Source organism: Sarcophilus harrisii, chromosome 2, assembly GCF_902635505.1.
Source record: "Sarcophilus harrisii chromosome 2, mSarHar1.11, whole genome shotgun sequence".
Classification (NCBI taxonomy): Eukaryota; Metazoa; Chordata; class Mammalia; order Dasyuromorphia; family Dasyuridae; genus Sarcophilus; species Sarcophilus harrisii.
Window position 1 is genome coordinate 140,629,961 of NC_045427.1, and position 20,669 is coordinate 140,650,629.

The 20,669-nt window shown below is 40.8% G+C and overlaps 1 protein-coding gene across 2 annotated transcripts in view; it reads right to left on the reverse strand.

Annotated features, from left to right (window-relative positions):
• The window catches only part of KCNIP3 (potassium voltage-gated channel interacting protein 3), a 154,081-nt gene that overhangs the window by 114,304 nt on the left and 19,108 nt on the right, over positions 1 to 20,669 (reverse strand). For both annotated transcript variants that reach the window (XM_031950957.1, XM_023494812.2), the window contains exon 3: positions 11,576 to 11,741. In XM_031950957.1, coding sequence (XP_031806817.1) covers positions 11,576 to 11,741 — 166 coding nt within the window. The remainder of the gene's footprint in view (positions 1 to 11,575; positions 11,742 to 20,669) is intronic.

Sequence of the window (20,669 nt, forward strand, 5' to 3'; positions counted from 1 at the left end):
TAAGCACAGAGAAAACTCTGATTCTATGAGTCAAGAGCCAGACCCCTAGTGGACTATAAAGGCAAAAGAGGAGGAAAGGCGGGACAAAGTTCAAAGTCACCCCAACCCAAAATGACCTCTTTTATCCTTTAGGTCCCCCACCTCCACACTATATTGTTAACTCTTGGTCCAGGTTTCTCTGTGACTCAGATTTGCTTGCTCCATGACAGCTGCTCTGTACTTTTTCCTCTCCTAATCCCATCCCTAGGACATATTTAATCTTTACTATGCCACCATCACTCAACAATGTCCTCTCTTCTGAAATTCATGCTACCCCCTCTTCAGTATCTACCAGTCTCTAGGACATTTTCCTCCCTTCCTGAGTAGACAAAAGAATGGGAGACTGATTTCTTTCCTAGATCCAACATAGACTAGTGAAAGAGATTGGCTTTCTATTTTGCCTGGAGATCTCAGCTTCATCTACTGGGAAGGGATCCATCCTGTCTTTCCTCACTGGGCTGCTATAAAAGTTACAGATTTTCCAACCAATAGGGAATACCTCCTATCTTAAGAGGCTTTGCCCCCTTACCAAATTTATAAGCTACTAAGAGAATAAATAGGAATCACAGAGGCACTGACAGAATTAAAGGGATGTTGGAGAGGTCCTCTAATCCAACTTTCTCATTTTCCAAATGGGAAAACTGAATCCCCCAGAGGTTAATGATTTTTTTTCAAGGTCACCTAGCAAATGGCAGATAGTGTCAGGGACAGCTCAGAAACCAGAATATGGACACATTGAAAACATCAAAAAATTAAACTGCCAGGTTGGTGTGATATGGTGGAAAGAGCTCTGGATTTGGGGTTGTAGCACGTAAATGTAAACCCTGGTTTTTTTCTATTTACTGGCTGTATGATTTTTGGCAAGGCACTCAGTTTCTTTATCTATTAAAATGAATCCCATCAGTAGCTGTGATGAAATGGATAGAATGTTAGAATCAAAAAGATCTGAATATGAATCTTATCTCAGATTAGTATCTGTTTGACCTTGGGCAATCTGCCTCCCTTTCCTCATTTGTAAAATGAGGATAATAATAATAGTCTCTACCCCCACAGGGTTGTTGTAAGGATAAAATGAGAGAACACAAAAACCTTAATGTCCATATAAATGCTAGCTAACATTATTATTTTTACAAAGTGCTTTCGCCTAGTTCTTAGCCAAATTCTAAGTAATTGGAAATGACTGAGTTAGATCCTGAGGAAAAAAACTTCTATCCTCTTGGTAGTGGGAAGGAGTAGGTGGGATGGAATAACTAGGATTGTAGATGATGTTAATTGCCAATTTTGTTTTTGCTTTTTGGGTTTTCTTTGTTAGAAGATGGGTTCAACAGTTGGAGCTGGGGCAAGTTTGAGTGAGATAATTGTGCTGTAAGAACAAAAGACTTCAATTATTTTTTCAATGGGTAGGGATCCTCAAAATTGAAAAAATAAGGAACTAGATAATCTCTGAGGCCCTTTCTAGTTCTAAATCTATAGCCTTGTCGTCTCCAGCCAATTGGTAAAGCCAGAAGGGCTGATCTCTATGAAATGACTGTACAACTTGGATAGTGTGGAGGCAGATGGATTGGTCAGACAAGTGAATTTCACACCAAAAACTGGTTATCCTATTAGACAAAGATGGATGTTGCATGGTGGCTGTTTTTTTTTAAATCTTTATATACCCAAATTTTGCACAGAATATGATTTTAATTAATGTTTGTTATCATAATAATAACTACCATTTAGATAGTGCTTTAAGATTTGTAAAGTACTTTACAAATACATCATTTAATCTTTGCAACAATTCTGGGAGATAAGTGCCATTATTTTCCCCATTTTATACTTGAGCAAAATGAAGCAGACAGATGTTAAGTGATTTTTCCAGAGTCATCCAGCTAGTAAATATCTGAGGCCAGATTTGAACTCAAGAGCTCTCCATTCCAAATCCAGCATGCTATCCACTGCATCACCTAGATTAGGTTAAACTAAAAGTGTTCTCCTGCACCATTGCTTGGAAGCTGGGGGGACACTCACCTTAGATTTAGTTAATGTTCCAGGAGAATGTAATGCCGGAGAAACTGAGGCAGGAGAGAGATTAGAGAGTTTTCAATAGTTTATTAATTGGAGAGTATAATTGACTGGACAGGACTCTCGTCTCAAATTATCCAGTCAGATAAGGATATACTGGGACCAAGGAATCCATGTTGGTCCCAGGGTTGTCATCTCAAAGAATGAAGCAGCCAAGAATGGGTGTATCTCAGGACCTTAAATATTCTTTAGACAAAGAAGGTAAAAAGGCGGGAAGGCTTCTCCCAACATCAGGTTGGGGGGAGACCATAACTCCTAAAAGCCCAGAGACAGGATGTCTGAATACCCAGAGATAAAGATGTCAGTGAGGTATCTTGGAATATTTTAGAGGAATATTGTAAATTCTTGAGGACAGGGGAGGGTCAGGAGTTCTGCTCTCTTGTTTATCTTGCTAGCAATATATAACCTTAGAGTAAACGGTCCCCAGTCTTAATGGACTAGAGTGGGTTTTTACAACTAAGGGGATTTGACAGAACAGTTAAGGAAACTGAGACAAAAGGAAACTAGTTCAGGGGAAACCAAGTCAGAACAGTTAAAGAGAACTGTGGCATAACAGAATAAGCTCTCTCTGTAAGAAGGAATGGTGAGGGATGGGAAGTAGAGAATACAGGGGATGAGAGTCAGTAATATCCAGAATAGGATGATTAAATATATCATTTTAACCTATTTACCTTTTGAATTTGTGTCTCCTAGTAGAATAACAATTGCTTTACATATAGTAAGAATCTAATGGTGGTGACACTGAAGAGATCTAAGTAAGGGGCTTCAGGAAACACTTAGAGGTTAAATGATTTGCTTAGGGTCCTTTAGCTAAGTAACATTCAGAGGAGAATTTGAATCTAGGTATTCTCAACTCCAAGCCCAGAAATCTAAGCATCAGGCCAAGCTACCTTTAAGATAAAACCATCTAAAATGATCATTTGCTCCTGTTCAAACAGGCAGAAGTCTATATTCAAAGAAGACTGACTCATGTTACATTTGCTTGTGAACTTGCATCCGAACAGGAGTATGGCAGATTTGGGAATTACTGATAAGTCTTAAGTTTATTGAGTTAGAGACTTACCCTACCAGGAGGAATCTAAGAAAATGGATGCTTTTTTAGAGCTGCTCCATCCAGATAGTTCTCTAGAAATCCAAAATATTGTAATGTTGTTCTTTCCAAATATTTTGATTTTGCTGTTGTTATTGCTTAATTTAATTCAACTCTTCATGGCCTCATTTGGAGTTTTCTTGGCAAAGATACTAGAGTGGTTTGCCATTTCCTTCTCCAGACCAGACTAGCATCCAGTTGCATGCCCTCTACAGCCAAAGACCCCACAGTTCTCCCCTAAGGCCAGGGTCTCCCATTTCATCCAGGGTCATCTCCAGTCCAGGCCAAGATCACCCATCTCCTGATCTATATCTGACCACTGGACCCAGAGGGCTCTGGAGGGGGAAGTAAGGCAGATGACCTTGCCCAGCCCTCCCTCATTTAATTCCAAGGCACTTGCATATCACAGCATCATCTCCCTAAGTCATGATCCTCTTTGAGAATACTTGAATACCTGAAATACTTGATCCTTTCTAAAGTAGAAGGAATCCCTGAGCGTCCCCCCAAAGGCTCTAGGGCTTGCTTCCTCAATGGCCCCTACCCTTCCTGCCACCTCACCTCGGGCCAGGTTCCCAGAAATGAATCGGAAGAAGAAGCTGATGAGGTCTCCCAGGTGTTTCTTGCAGCCATGCTGGCATTCTCGAAGTCGAAGTCGGAGGGCGACTTCCTGGGAGGGTCCCAGGGCTCCTCCATTCAGGTCCTCCCTTCGACCCTGCATCCTGCTTCTTCTGGTCCCCACCAGGCTTTGCAGGCACAGGATGCCTCGGCTTTCTCCCTGAGGCACTCCTGCCCCAGATGCTTCAGTTAGGACCCCCCCCCAACTCTGGGCCAGCTCACCTTCTCCTAAAGCCCTAAGTTACAAGATATTTCTATGGCAATCCCTTTCTCCCAGTCTTTTTCTGTAGCTCTCTAGATGTATATATAATTATAGTTTTCTATCACTTTTCCTTTCTGATCCTCTACCTTGATCTCTGTCTCCCTATGCTAACCCCACCCCAGTATATTTCTTTGTCTATTCTCTTTCTATCTCCCCCTGTCTCTCTTGGGTTCTGTCTCTGTCGCAAATGTTCGTTCCCCAGTTCCAGAGAGTCCTTCCACTCCCAGCACCAATCCCAAGTGCGGGACCCTATATTTCTCCTAAATCTGCCTCACTCTTTCCCCGCCTCCTCACCCCACCTTTACCACCACCTCCTTTGGGGATCTCACTTGGTCCCATGCTCCATTTCTATCCTTCACTGCATAGCTAAAAACCTTGCCTCTGGGGAAAGCCCAAATTAACCCTCATTTCTCCCTCCTTCCCACCAACCTTCTTTGTAGGGCCTTCAGGAGTCTCCCCAGCCCCCCCTTCAGTTCTGATCATCCAGTAGGTCTTGAAGACCACTCCTCTCCCATCATCCCCTCCAGACTTCCCCTAGTTTCCCTCTTGAGACTGGTAGCATTGATTGCATGGGAATTCTCCCTCCTTCCCCAGGCCTAGGATAGTGCAGAGATTAGGGCCAGGGGCTGAGACCTCTGGGGTTCTATTCTTGGCCCTGCTATGTAAGTGCCCAGGGAGGTGTTGTTGATTTGCTCTCTCAGCTGAGAAGTGTGATATCAGTGCATTCAGGTCACCCCGAAGGCAGAATCCCTTTGCTTCTTGTCAGTAGAGTAACATCAAAGGGGAACTGGAGGGTCCAGGAGTTGAGAACGGTCTGTTCTGGGACCCCTCTTGCATCTTCTTCTTTGATCTTTAGTGCACACAAACACACACACACATACACACACATATACATTCTGGCACAGTCAGCAAAGAGCTACTTGTTGTCATTATTGTTATTGTTCACTCATTGTCAGTAATATCCAGTTCTTCATGACCCCATTTAAGGTTTTCTTTGCAGAGATACTGGAGTAACTTGCCATTTCTTTCTCCAGCTCATTTGACAGATGAGGAAACTGAGGCAAAGAGGGTGCTAGAAAGTATCTGAGTCCACATTTGAACTCGGGGATCTTTTTGACTCTAGGCCCAGGTAGGAGGAGGTAGTAATCAACTTTGGCTGGTGAGGGGGCTACCTCCTATTGCTGTCCTTGTCACTGGGACCCAATGAGCTCTTCAGGACCAAAAACGGTCTTTTGCCTTTCTTTGTCTCCCCAGCACTCAGCATGGTGCTTGGCACATAGTAGGTACTTAGTTAATGTTTATTGACTAAGGTGAAGAAGCTTGTAGTAGGCCTTCAGCCTACAGAATTCAGCCTACCTTTTCCCCCTTCCTCCTTCTCCTGTTGCCCATCCCAACTTCCCAAAAGCTCCTAAAGCTTCCCCCAGAAGCCTCCATGTATCTCTACCCTGACAACAATCTCAGGAGATCACACCCTATTGCATAATAGAATCTGATCCCTACAAATCCAAATGCCTTTTTTAAAAATGATAGATTACAGCTCAGAGCAAGAGGAGTCAAGAAGCTCCAGCTAAGGGGAAAAATTAAAACAAAAATAGCTAAGATATACCTAATGCTCTGCAAGTAGCCCATTTCATTTTCACAACAATCCAGTGAAGTGGGTGCTATTATTACTCCAATATTATTATTATTAATATTATTATTGCTCTCATTTTAAAATGAGGGAACTGAGAATATAAGCATAAGGTCACCCAGCTAATAAGTTCTAAGGAGAGAGTTGGACCTTGGTCTTCCATGCATTACTCTACGTGGCCCCAAAATGGCAGAATTAAGAAACACAGCTCTTCTGAGACCTACTATCCCTCTCATCCCCCATATCCAGTAAATCTGGAAGCCTGTCTGTCCATTTATACTCCTTTACAGCTCCCAGATCTACATGTCCCCTCCTTCTAATCTCTCTTCCCTGAATTCAAGCCCTTTTCCCTTCATATCCCATCATAAGCTGTGATACAGGTTAATGGATAGGACTCTGAAGCTGAAGTTAAAGACATGAATTCATGTCTGCCCTGACAACAATCCCAAGGGACCACACCCTAATGCATAATAGAACCTGATCCCCACAAATCCAAATTCCTTCAAAGAAAAATGATAGATCCCAGCTCAGAGCAAGGGGAGTCAAGAAGCTCCAGCTGAGAGGAAAAATTAAAACAAAAAATAGCTAAGATTTACCTAATGTTCTGCAAGTAGCCCATTTCATCCTCACAACTTGTTGTGAGTCACTAATTGTGGGACTGTGGCCAAATAAATTAACCTCAGTCTACCTTGGTTTTCTTATCTGCAAAATGGGGACAATAACAGCAATGACCTCTCAGGTTTATTGTGAGGATAGAATGAAATTATTATATTTGTAAAATGCCATATAAATATAACTGCTAACTATAATTCTCTCTCCCCATTCTCTCTTCTCTTCAATCTTTAGTCCAGTCAATTAAGTAGTGTTCAACTCTCCATGATCCCATTTGGGGTGTTTTTGGCAGAGATACTGGAGTAGTTGGCCATTTCCACCTCATATTGTACAATTATCACTAGTAGGAAATCTCCCTGATCACTCTGATCAGAAAGAAATCATCCTCTCTTTCTCAAAACTTCCCCTGAAGATTCTTGTTTTTCCTAATCAGGCTGTCTATATTATTTTTGTATCAGCCTTAAATCCCCCTCCTAGACTTTAACTTCGTGGCTAGGGTCTTCTCATAAATTATCCACAGTGTCCAGATTGTTGTAGTTATTGTTGTTATTGCTGTTGTTCATTTTCAGTTATGTCCAACTCTTCACGGCCCCATTTGGGATTTTCTTGGTAAAGATACTGGAGTCATTTGACATTTTCTTCTCCAGATCATTAGTCATTTGACAAATAAGAAAACTGAGGCAAACATGGTTAAGTGACTTGCCCAGGGTCACACAGCTAGCAAATTCAGGTATTGCTGACTCCAGACTCTATACGCTGCACCATCTAGCTACCCAGCATAGGACTCCCCCAAATAGTACTGGTTCAATAAATATTTGTTAAATAAACTTAGATACAAAGAAGAATTTGTGTTTAGGGTGATAGACACTGGAATGGGTAACTGAGGTTCAAAAAAAGAGTATCTTATGAATCAATTAATTTAACTGCCTTATCTTACAGATGGATAAATGGAAGTTCTGAGCTCTTTCCACAATATCAAGGTTTTAATTTTTAAAAATACTATCCTTAAATGCAGCAGGAGGAGTAAATGCAAACCATTCTTTAAGTGCAGTAGGAGTGACTTTACTATATAGGCAGTAAAGGTTTTATAGGGGTATCAATTATTCACAGGTGAGGTAGGTAGCAGTGCACAGAATGGAGTCATTAACCAGCTGAGCAGAATAAATTGAAGTGATTGCTTTCTGCTTTATATACCTACCTTATATACCTAGCCTCCTGAGTCCAATCTATTCCTTATCTAGGATTTCTTTTGCTTGACTTCTTGACAAAATAGACTAGTACATCAGGGAGATTCCACAGACATAATAATAATAATTATTTATATTTTTAGTGCTGAAAGATTTACAATGATCCTTTGAGGAAATATAAATTCTATCACACTCATTTTTATAGATGAGGCAATTTTTAGAAAGTGAAAAAAGTAGGTCCAGATTTTCTGATCTTAGCTATCCAAAAACAGAAAACATTCACAGAAGATCAAATATCCTTTAAGTTATTCCACTTCTGACAACAATCCAAACAATGACCAAGGTTGTATGTCTTCCATGAAATTAATTCCCAAGAAAGTTTCCAGGTGCCTCTGTTGTTCCATTCTACCCAAGGTCATAACTGGAAGAGGAAAATGGGGGATTACTGCCACCACCACCACCCCAGCTTTTGTCCTCTCTACCACCACACTTCCCTAACTGTCTTTGTCCCAGATGAAACAATTCCTAGATAAGGTTCCACCCTTTGTGCTCCTTAGGGACAGGGGGAGAGTACAAATTAGCCCCCAGTTCTGGCCCACATCTTTCCCTGTTGTTGCGTTTTTTTGGCAGAGTTACTGGAGAGGACTGCCATTTCCTTCTCCAGCTCATTTTACAGATGAAGAAACTGAGGCAAATAGAGTTTAAATGGCTTATCTAGAATCACACAGCTAGCAAGTGTCTGAGGCTGAATTTGAAAACGAGTCTTACTGACGCAAAGCCCAGAACTTTATCCCCTGCACCACCTAACTCCCCATTCTCTATGGTCCAGTCATCCAGAGGGTTATCCTCTGGGGCTCAGTTTCTTGGAATCAGACTAGATGATTTTTAACTTTTAATCCTAGAATTCCCATCCTGAGAGCCCTGGTTTGATCATTTACAGACTGACCAGCAGAGGGAGACAGAACTTCATTAGTGGAAGGAAGAATTCAATTTGTAACTACTGACATTTATACTGTAACCACCAGAACTGGAAGGGAGTGAGGGATGTAGAAAGGTGAGAGGGAGCTGTGGAGAACTCCATTGAGAAAGTGATTTTATTGGCTCTCTACAGCCAGAATTGGGGGAGAACAACCAAGCCAAGGTTATTATAAGGTTATCCCTCTTGCCTTGCTGCTTTGAAAGGAAGAAGGAAGACCAAGTAGAATGTAAGAGTAAAAGAGGATTTTTCAGGCGGGTAGAGCCCCTTCCCCTTCCTTCACCCTACTCTGATGGAGACAGAATAGAATAATAAGAGTAAAAGGATTTCCAAGAAGGTAGAGCCCCTTCCCCTTCCATCACTCCAATAGAATTCAGAGGTAAAGGGACAGGTTCCCTTACCGAGGTCACCCAGCTAGAAAGTATCTGAGGTTAGATTTGAACTCATGAAGATGAATCTTCCCGATTCCAAGCCCAATGCTCTATTCATTGCACCACCTAACTTTCCACCCATCTTTCCCTGTCCCAACCTATTTCTGACTACTCTCTGGCCTTCCTCAGGCATTCCCTGGTCCTTGGCCATCTGAGGGTTATATTCTGGGTCTGTTTCCTCATTTGTAAATGACAGGATCAGCCTAGATGAACTTTCATCATCTTCAGGCACAGCTCTTGGACTGGTAACCCAGCGTTACCTCCATCCCTATCTCCCAGCTCCTGGTGCTGCCAGCCTGCCACCCTCAAGACAGCAAACATGATTTTATTCCAGGTAGGCTAGATTTCTGTCTGGGCAGAGACTCCAAACACATTAGTAGTTCCAGGCATACACTGTGGAATGTAGTTTAATAGAGTCTAGGGCTGGCCTGTTTTTATTATTGAGAATCTTGGACCTCTGACCGACCTAGCTGGACCTTGCTAGTTCTTGGAGAAGTTTTTCCAATCAGCTGCTACTGTTGGTTTAAGCTATGAATATGCTATTTACTCTCTTCTCATTGGCACCTTTAAAAATCCTTCATTCCCTTCGAGCTGTTTACCTCCTTCAGAAGCATTTCCCATCCCCAAAATTGTCTTGGTACTTGAAGTACTGGTATTTATGGCTAATAGGGAAATAAGTTTTGCATGACTTAACAGATATAATGAGTATCATATTACCTGCCTTTTCAATAGGTAGGGGAAGGGTCAGAAGGAAGGAAAGAATTTAGAAGTCAAAAAAAGAGTAAAAAACATTTAGGCTATTTGTATTTACTTATATGTTTATAAATTGTTAAACTCAGTAGAATTCCATCAAAGACTTTTTGTTTGTTTTTTATTTTGTCTTGTATCTTTAGTGGTTGGCATAATGTTGGAGGCTATGCTCGATAATGCACTCCCTCCACAGTTTCATATCTTAGAATCCCAAACTCCCTTTAAGACTCAACTAAGTGTTACTTCATATAAGAGGTCTTTCCTTTCCTCCCTCGTCAAGTTTTTGGTGCTTTCTTCATTTGTAAAATGACAAGGTTAGCCTAGATTAACTATCACCAACTAAAGTTTTTAGCGCTTTCTTCAACCCCTCCCCAACTTTCTTTGCATTTTATACATGTGTGTGTATATATATATTTATATATTATATTTATTATTATTATATATACACACATATATTTATATTTACTTTCTCTTGTTAAAATGCTAAAGGAGTACCGTCTCCTTTCTCACAAAAATTAAACTATTGAACCAAGATATTTTGCTCATCTCTCCCTAATCATTTTTTTATATTTACTTCACATTGTACATATTTCTTCCTAATAGAAAGTAAGTTGCTTTAGTACAGGGATGATTTCATTTTTGTCTTTGTATCCTCTGAACCAGAATGCTTGTTACATTCTGGGAGCATAAAATATAAAGGTGCTTATTGATTAATTGATCAGCCATTCCTGAAGGAAGAAAAAATATATACCTCAAATTCCTTTGCTATTCTCTAATTTTTCCTTGAATTCCTAGGTTTCCCTTTGATGCTGAAGGGACCTAAAACCATTATAATTCTTCTTGGAAGATCTCTGTATTCATTTTTCAACCTGCCACAAATAAACTAGAGCAATTCACTTAACATGGAGCCCCCATATAGCAAATGCTTTCCAAAGCACTTCCAATTTTCTACTAGTCCCACCCTACCTCACCCTGTTATCTCATCTCTTAAAATCTGAGCTGTCCTTCAAAGTCCAATCCAAGTGCCTTCCCCTAGAGCCCCTCACACAGTGAGGTCGTATAGCAGATAAAGTACCAGCCCTGGTGTCAGGAAGACCTGAATTCAGAGCCAACCCCAGACACTTATTAATTGTGTGACCCTGGTTAAATCATTTGACCTCTGTTTGCCTCAGTTTTTTGTTAATCTGTAAAATGAGGATAATAATAGCATCTATCTCATAAAGTTGTTGTGAAGATTGGATGAGATAATAATCGTAAAGCATTTAGTGCAGTGCCTGGTACATAATAAGCATTTTATAAATGTTAGCTGTCATCATCATCTATACTCATTCAACTTTAAGTACCTAAACATTCCTAAAACACTTATTTTCTAGGGTAACCACGTGGCATATAGACAATATCTTATATTGCAGCCTTGTCTTCTCTCTTACCTTCTCTACTAAACTGTATGCTCCCTGATGCCATGAATGATACCTTGCTCTTCTTTGTACTCTCCTAAGTGCCTTGTACAGAGCCTGATACATAGGAGACACTTGATAAATGTTGGCTGAATAAGTGATGAATGGATGGATTAACAAATGAATGAATTAATGAGTGAGTAAGTTGAATACACACACTTTCACAAAGGAATACATGGAGGAACTTAGTCCATAGGAAAGTTGGGGGGACTCAGAGATGAAAAGGGGAATGTTTATAAAGTTCAACTCCATTCCTTCAAGACTTGCCCAGGATCACACAGGTAACAAAAGTCAGACCCAGAATTTGAATGCTGGTTCTCAGGTCCAAATTCAGGACTTTCTGAGTTCTGAGAAACTCTAGCCCAGATCCAGCCCCACAGATGGCCATGGAATCTCCTTGGCTATTCCCCACACCCTCTGTGCAAACAACCAGTCAGTCCATCTCCTGGTCAGTCCCTTTACCTGAGCCCTGAGGGGCAGCGCTGGACAAGATCCATCTCACCAAACAGCATTTCATCAGGGCTTTACGAGTCAGCCGTGGCTTCTGCCACTTAGTGCTTTCCTTCTTGCCCAGAGGGGTCTGGCTGGGGTCTCCCAGGAGGCTGCCATCTGTCTCCTTCATCTCTTCCTGAAGCAAAGAGCATCCCATTAGGACAGACTCATCAGGTTCTGAACAGGTAGTGACCAAGTAACAACTCTCTCCATCTGAGCATGAGGGGGCTTCCTATAGCTGAGTTCCCTCTAATACCTACCTGACTGTCCACCTGGCCAGAGACCCTCTATAGGAATCACAGAAACTCAGACTTCAACCCCACTGAGTCCAGCTCAGATAGGAATAAAAATTCCTCTTCAGTCAATCAGTCAAGCAAGCAATATGTATGTATTAAATGCATATTATATGCTAGGCATTGTGCTAAGGCCGCCAAGGTCTCCCATTTCATCCAGGGCCATCTCCATCATCTTGATCTATATCTGGCCCCTTGACCCAGATGGCTCACACAGCCCTCCCTCACTTGCATGTCATAGCCTCACCTCCCTGAAGTCTTGGTCCTCTTTGAGAAGGAAGGACAAACAATAGCAACATTTCCAAAAAGCAGTGAGTCATCCCTCTCTTCAAAGACCTTCAGTGAAGGGGATATTACTAACTCCTGAAATGGTCCATTCTACTCTGGAAAAGCTCAGCTGGTAGGAAGGTTTTCTGTCTACCTATTCTAAACCTGTTTCTACAACTGTTAAGCTCTCTGGTACCACCAGAACCACCATCCTTCCTCCTTCTATATTCAAATACTGTTATATCCTCCCTAAGTCTTGGCTTACTTCAGGCTAACCTTGTTACTTTAGAAATGAGAAAATAACCCCAGAAAAGGAAAAGGGGATCCCCAAAATCACACTGAGACTAGAAATAGAAACCTCATCTTATTTCAGGTTTCATAGTTATAGGCTATCAGATATTAGCATTAATATTTAGGATTCTAGCACCAAGGGAGGACAACTAGTCCAGCTTCCCACCCCGTACAGCCAATCAATCAAACAATACACATTTATTAAGTGTCTACTATTAGCCAAGCACTATGCTAAGAACTGAGGATTCAGAAAGAGGCAAAATACAGTCCCTGCCCACAAGAAGCTTACACTCTAATGGAAGAAGAACAACATTCAAATAAATACAAAGCAAACTATATGTGGATAAATTGGAAATAAGTAACAGAGAGAAGGTATTGGAATTCAGGAAATTTCTCTCCTTGCAGGGGGTCCTCCTGTCACTGATAACTTGAGGGTTAGGAAGCCTAAAATTTTATCAGATAGCCCCCATTCCATTTCTAGAGAGATTTCACGATTAGGAAGATTTTTGTTCTAAAGAGTCAAAGTCTACTTCTCTGTAATGTCCACCTTCTGGTCCTGATTTTGCCCCCTGAAGCCAAGCAGAAAATCAAGATGGCATCATTTTGGGGGGCTGCCACTTGGTCTTCTTGATTCTTGGTGATTTTATAATCCATGAATCACTACTATACCTCCATCCTACCTCATCCCTGGGACTCTTTCATATAAACTATTTAATGATCCCTATCTACCTCCATTCTAGTGAAAAGTGGTGACTCAAGAATTACAAGGGACCTCACAGCCCACTTGTAAATATACTAGCTATTTGACTTGTGCACATCATTTAACTTCTTTAAATCTGTTTCTTTCTCTGTAGCATGGGTACAATAATATGTATAGCACCTACCCCACAGGGGCATCATGAGAATCAAGTAAGAAAATCTGGTTTAGCTACATTTGCTTTCAGAAACCTTAAAATTTTATACAAATGTCAGTTAGATCTTACTATCATTATTATTATTACTGAATCTAAATTCAGTGAGGTTCTCCTTCCTCTCTAAATGTTTACCCCATGTCAAAAAATAGGATGGAATTCTAAAACATCATAGAATTTTATACCTAAAAGGAATCACCTAGTTTAAGTTCCTCATTGTATAAGTGAGGAAAATAGGACACAGAAATTTTATACCTGCAGGGGACCAACTAGTTTAAGTTCCCGTTTTACAGAGGAGGAAAATAAGACCCAGAAAATTTATACTTGGAGGGGACCACTTAGTATATGTTCCTCATTCGATAGACGAGGAAAATATGAGACAGAAAGGTAAAGTCACAAAGTCAGGTAGTAGCAAAGGCAGGACTAAAACCTGACACCACTGCTCTCCCAAGGACCACCAAAACTATCCAGGAGACTCCTTGGGATTCTGGTGCCTACTTCATCCTCAGCATTCAGTGTTGCTTCATTTACTGTCCCTTCAACAAAAGATGCATCTCAGAGTTGAGTGGGACTTAAGAAAGCATCTAGTCCAACCTACAATGGCACAAGAATCCCACTTGCTGCATCCTCCAACAAGTGATCATCCAGACTTTGCTTAAAGGCTTCCAAGAAGGTAGAGCTCACAGCCTCTAGAAACAGCCCAAGCCACTTCTGAATAACTTAAATTGTGAGGAAATCCTAGAAACTTACAGACCTCTTGACATTTAACCCAACTGATGACTGAAGATTCTTCCTCCACCCAATAAGGGTCATTCAGTTTTGACTTGAATTCAATCTAATCTGACAAACATTTATCAGGTATTTACTATGTATAAGTCTCTGTAATTATGCAAAGACCTCCAGTGAGGGGGTAATCCCAACCTCTCCCAAAGCAGTTCATTTCACTTTGGCACTGCTCTAAGGTTAGGTAGTTAGTTTATACTTATATCCAATCTTTTGTTGAGTCATTTTCAGTTATGTTTAGCTCTTTCTGATCCCATTTGGACTTTCTTGGCAAAGACACTGGCGTGGTTTGAAATTTCCTTCTCCAGCTCATTTTTACAGATGAGGAAACTGAGACAAATAGGGGTTAAATGACTTTCTCACAATCGCAAAACTGGAAAGTGAACTCAGATCTTCCTGGCTCCAAATCTGGTGCTCTATCCTCTGCAGCAATTAACTGCTCTGTATCCAACCTAAGTCTTGTCAGTGCTATCCCTGTAACATCCCTTGCTCTGATTTCCTTTTTACTCCACAACCCAGCTCAAACTATAGGCTCTTGCCTATACTATTGCAATAGTCTCCTAACCAGTCTTCATACCTCTACTCTTTTAGTCATCATTCTCTTACCAAATATCCTCGCTGGCTCCCTATTATCTATTATATCAAGTCTAAACTCCCTAGTTTAGTCTTCAAGACCATACAGAATCTGGTTTCAACTTTCCAGCTTCCTATCACCCTACTCCAGCTAAACTGACTTGTTCATGATTCCAAAAATATGTCATCCCTCTCACTGCTCCCCCAGCCACTGACCCACTCTACCATGGCTCACAGCATTAGCCATCTCTAAGAATGACCTCCTTCTCCATCAGATCACCATTCATTGAAATCCAGCCTCTTCTCAAAGACACATTTTAAATGCCAGCTCTCCTGCGAAGCCTTCCTTGATCCTTTCTCTACTCCCTAATCAGAAATACATCTCTCCATCCCTGGGAACGTTCGTGACCCTTTGTATTTCTTCTGGGCACTTGTCAGAGCTTATTTTGTTTGGCTGCTATTTATGTACAGGTCCCATCTCTCTGAGCTCATGCTGGAAGAACGTATTGATGTTTGCATTTCCCCAAGGCCCCGCAATACATTCAGCACACACAGTGACATTTACATAGGACTTAAATAAAGGTTTGAAAATGCTCTTACATAAGTTTTTCCTTATTTCCAGCCTAACTGTGCATCTGTGCACCTTCTACCCACTGATCCTGGTTCTATCCTCTGGAGCCAGCACAGAATACACCTAATACGTCTTCCACAAGATGAAAAAATGCTCAATGATAATTATGCCCTTTCCTACCTTCACTCTCCCCCAAGCCTTCTCTCTTTCAGGCTAAATATTCCCAGCGCCTCCAGAGGATCTTCATCTTTCACCATCCTGGCTTCCTCTTCTGCATGCTCCCCAGTAACCAATGCCCTTCCTCCTACATTGCACCCAGAACTGAACCCAGTAGTCAAGATGTTGTCTGAACGGTCCCTATATCCTCCTTAGTTCTGGACAACATTTGTCTCCTAATGGAGACATTTCACTTTCTTGCCTGTTGAATCCCACGATTGAATCCTAGGGAGCTTATGGGCCACTATAATTCCCAGATCTTTTTTCAGACAAAAGGCTGCTTCCTCCCAAAGTTTTCTGTAATTGTGATTATTGGAATATAAACAAGACCTGGAGGATGGAGGAAGATCTGAGAGAGCAATGAAATCCAGAGTACTGGTTGTCAAAACACAGATAAAAACCAAGATATATAAGGAAACTTGCAGACTGCTAAAGGCTTAGAAAACCAAAGATCAACATTATCTAAGTTCTAATGAATTTTTATTTTGTTAAATGTTTCCCAAAGACATTTTAATCTAATTAGCTCATAGTCTTGGACATCTAGGTGGCCCCATGGATAGAGCACTGGACTTGGAATCAGGAAGATCTGAACTCAAATCCAGGATCAAATACTTGCTAGCCTGTGATCCTGGGCAAGTCATTTCGCCCTGTCTGCTTCGGTTTCCTTATCTACAAAATAAGCTGGGGAAGGAAATGGCAAACAATGCCAGTATCTCTGCCAAGAAAACCCCCAAATGAGGTCATGAAGAGTGGGACATGACTGAGACAACTGAACAACAATAAAAGACAGCTGAAATGCTGCCCATAGATACAAGGTGATTATTGGAGAAGGGAATGAAGAAGATTACATCTCAGTCCTGCTTCAGACAGTTATTACTTATGTTACTGTAAACTAATCACTTCTCTCTCTTGGCCTGTTTTCTCATCAGTAAAATGAAGATAATACTAGACCCTATCTTATAGGGTTGTTGGGAAAATCAAATGATGCAATTTTTAAAAAGTGTTTTGCAGACTTTAAAGTGATATATAAAAGATATTTATTGTCATCATCATTATTATTCCAGATCCAAATCTTATGACTTTATTTGGATCAAGTTTGAAATCTTTAGTCTGGAATCCAATCTATCCATTCAACCATATTAGTCATTGCCTGGATACATGGCTCCTGTGCATCTTTTGAGGCATTTTTAGCATTTTTCATCTCCTGAAGTTCTTTTCCCCCTGCTTTATTCTCTGACCAAAATGACTATTGTCAAGTTCTCCCTGACCTAGATTCAAATAATATCACAAATTTAAATACTAATCTTATATTGCTTTGTGGTACCTCTGATCTTGTTTTGTTATTTGTAATATTTTCATGTGTGTGTGTATTTCCTGCTCAAGTATATTAGAATTCTCAACATCAATACCAACGAATATTTATGAAGCACCTACATTGTACCAGGCACTGGTTTCAAGAGCTGAAATCATTAATTTGAAAACAGGCAGGCCCCTTAGTTAATTAGTTAAGTTGTTTATCAGTCGTGTCTGATTCTCTACCATCCTATTTGAAATTTTTAGCAAAAATACTGGAGTGGTTTGCCACTTCCTTCTCCAGCTCATATTACAGCTGAGGAAACTGAGGCAAGCAGAATTAAGTGACTTGATAATATAGCTAGTGAGTATCTGAAGCCAAATTTGAACTCAAGAAGGTAGTCTTCTTGACTCCAGGTCCTTCTGACATCTACTGCCCCAAAATGTTATTATTCAGTTGTACCTGACTTTTTTGTAAACCAACAGGCACCTTGGTTAATTTAGTTAAATTGTTTTTCAATCATGTCCAACCCTTCATGACCCCATTTAATGGATTTCCTTAACAAAGATACTGGAGTGGTTTGCCATTTCCTTCTCTAGCTTATTTTACAGATAAGGAAATTGAGGCAAGCAGGGGTAAGTGACTTGCCCAAGACAACACAGCTAGTGAATATCTGAAGCCAAATTTGGATTCAGTTCTTCCTGACTCCAGGTCCACTACTCTATGTACCCTACAGGTCATGTAACAGAGTCCCTATCTAAAGGCTTCCCTACAATACCCCAATCATTAAACTCTTCTCAAAGACCTGCTATGACATGGTTTCAAGTTCCCTTACTGTCTGTCCACTCTCCTCTAAATATTCATTATTCTTCCTAGCATGTGGTATTCTGAACTGTATACAATAATCTAAATGTGGACTGGACAGGCAGAGCCCAGCTGAACCAGCACTCCCCCAGTCCTGGCCTGACTGGATCTCTTAATGCATCCTGAAAATCACAATAGCCATTTGACTGCCATATCACACAGCAGACATATCAAGCTTGCAGTTCAGTAAAAAAAAAAAAAAAAATCAGATTTTTCTCATACAAACTGTTGTTGAGGCCTCCCTCATCATGTACTCTATAAATGAATTCATAAACTTCTGTGCAAGATTTTATATTTATCCCGTGTTCCTCCTAATTAAGATCATTGGGGGTCCCACTCCTATTATACAACGTAAAGCTTTTAAGAACTTGAGGGATGTGACTATCATTTTTTTTATATCCTCCATAGGTGCTATGTATAAAATGGGATTTGTGGGATTTAGACTTGGAAATTTTAGAGTTGATCTAGCCTCTAACATTTCTCATCCTCCATGAAATGTACCTTAGGGGAGGAGAAACTTGGAGGAAGGGAGAATGACTATTTCAGATCATCCCTCTCTCAAGTCTCTTCCCCTAAGGTCCCTTATGTTCAAAGGGAAACATTAAAACCCACTTAATCACCCATTAAGTGATCTTTAACCTTTAACTTAGCATTTCTTTCAATTATTTAAAAAGCATGATTCTGAAAAGAGGTCCCTCAGCAGCTTCGCCCCAAGGGGTCCATGACATGCATGCAAAAAGGTCCAGTAGGTAGTAGTTAGCACAGTCAGTCCCTCATTCCAAATCTAAACTAGTTCACTATACAGCAATAGAACTCTAGGACTGGAAACCAACTTATACAGGCCCCTCATCTGACAGACAAGGAAGACATACATTCAGATCGATCCAGAGTCACATCGATGGCAGAGCCAGCACTGGACTGATGTGAGATTCCAACTGTCCCACGAACCATTTTGCTAAGAGAAGAACTGCTGATGATGGCTGAAAGAGGAGCTTCTCCAAATTCTAGTTAAGGTCTCTGCAGATCGGGAGGTGAGTGAAAAGGCAGGAACCAATCAGAAAAAATTCAAAGGATCCAACAGATTGTAATTGAATCTTTTTAAAGAGCGTTTTTTAAGACATCAAATCTGGAGTCCACTTTTCCCCTAAATATAACTAGATAGAGTGGGGATATAATGCCAGCCTCGGCATCAAGAAGGCCTGAATTCAAAGTTAGCCTCAGACTTTGCTAGCTGTGTGACCTCAGATGAAACACTTCACTTGTGCTGCCTCAGTTTCCTTAGCTGTAAAATGGGAATAATAACAAACACCTCCCAGAGTTATTATAAGGATCAAATGAGTCATCTATAATGTTTTTTGTTTCCTACAGTGTCTGCCACATGATGCTTGTTACCTTCTCCCAGAGTAGTCCTGGGACAATGGATAGGGGTTTGAGGGTCCATGATCTTGGATAAGGGGAAATCTCGAATCTTTATGTTCACTAATCCCTAATTTAGCATTTCCTTCAGTTATTTAAAAACATGATTCTGAAAAGGAATCCATAGGTTATGCCTGAATACCAAAGGCGTGGATGACACACACACAAATGATTAAGAATCCTTGCCTAGAGCAAACAAACAGCACTGGTATCTTCCATGATTCAGAGGCTTCACTGTCTCAACTGTCTAAGAGTTGACACATGTCTGGTTAAAGGCTTACATAAAGGCTTTTTTTTTTTTCCAAGAGGTTTGGGGTAGCAAGTCTGCATTCAGGCCTGGATTATTTTTTTTTCTATTTTAAATGCACTAGTTAGTTGAGGATTTCAAAACCTGAGTAAGTCTGACAGGTGAGAGATTTGTTCAGTTGGGGGAAATTCAGATGAGGAAACGGAGGTGGGCAGTAGCAATCCAGTAACTGGAGCATCACAGAATCTGAATGGAAATCAACTCCAAAGATTACCTACTTTATTCCACTGCCCGAACAAGGATCTCTTCCCATCACATCTATTATATTAATAAGGAGATAATTTGGGGAAACACTGAGAGCTCCAAAAGCCTCGGCAGAGACAGGCAGGGTACAAGGAGATGGCAAAGATGTTTGCATAAGTTTGCTCAAACCAGCTGGAGAAGGGGGAGGGAAGAGAGGAAGAAAACCATCTTCATGAATATTTGACACCTGTCTGTCTGGGAGATGATTTGGTGAAATGTCAGGAGCATCCCAGAGACATATGGAAATAGAAACTTCAGAGTCCCCTCCTCAAGGCTGTGTGAGATCTAGAAGGAAAACCTTGGGATTTAGAGCTTCTGAGAGTCAATTTTTGGCTCCCTGATGACATCTTTTAGGCTTACAAAGCCCCTTCCTTACAGCCCTATAAATCTGGTAATGTCACATCATCAAACCCATTTTACAAGTGAGGAAACTGAGGCTCAGAAAAGTTCAACTACAAAACCACTTTCTTCAAGAGGTTTTTCCATGTTTCCTGTTTTGTAAGTGCCCTCTCCAATCACTGCATGGATCCTATCTTTACTTAAATGGGAAGATGCTCACACACACACACACACACACAAATACAAGTTCCTGAGAGCAGGTGATCTTATGCTTTTCTTCATATCCCTAGCACTTAGCATAGTGATTGGCATGTAGAAAACCTTTAATAGATGCTAGTGGAGGGACTGGCTGATTGACCATGTATATAGATTTATATCCCCTTTACCTACTATATTTCCTGTTTCTATAGTCATTTCTTAATAAATGGTTTTTACTATTTGATATGCTTGTCCAATTAAATTGAATTGGAGTTTCAGAAAGGCTCCATTTCCCTCAGTCTTGCCTTCACCATCAGTTCTTATTATCATGGAGAGAAGAAAGAAGAAAAATAAGAAAGAAAGAAGGAAGGAAGAAATGAAGGAAGGGAGAGAGGGAGTAAGGAAGGGAGAGAGAGGGGGAAGGGAGAAAAGGAGAAAAGGAGAAAGAGGGAGGGATGAAGAGAGGGAAAGATGAAGGGATGGAGGGAGGGGAGGAAA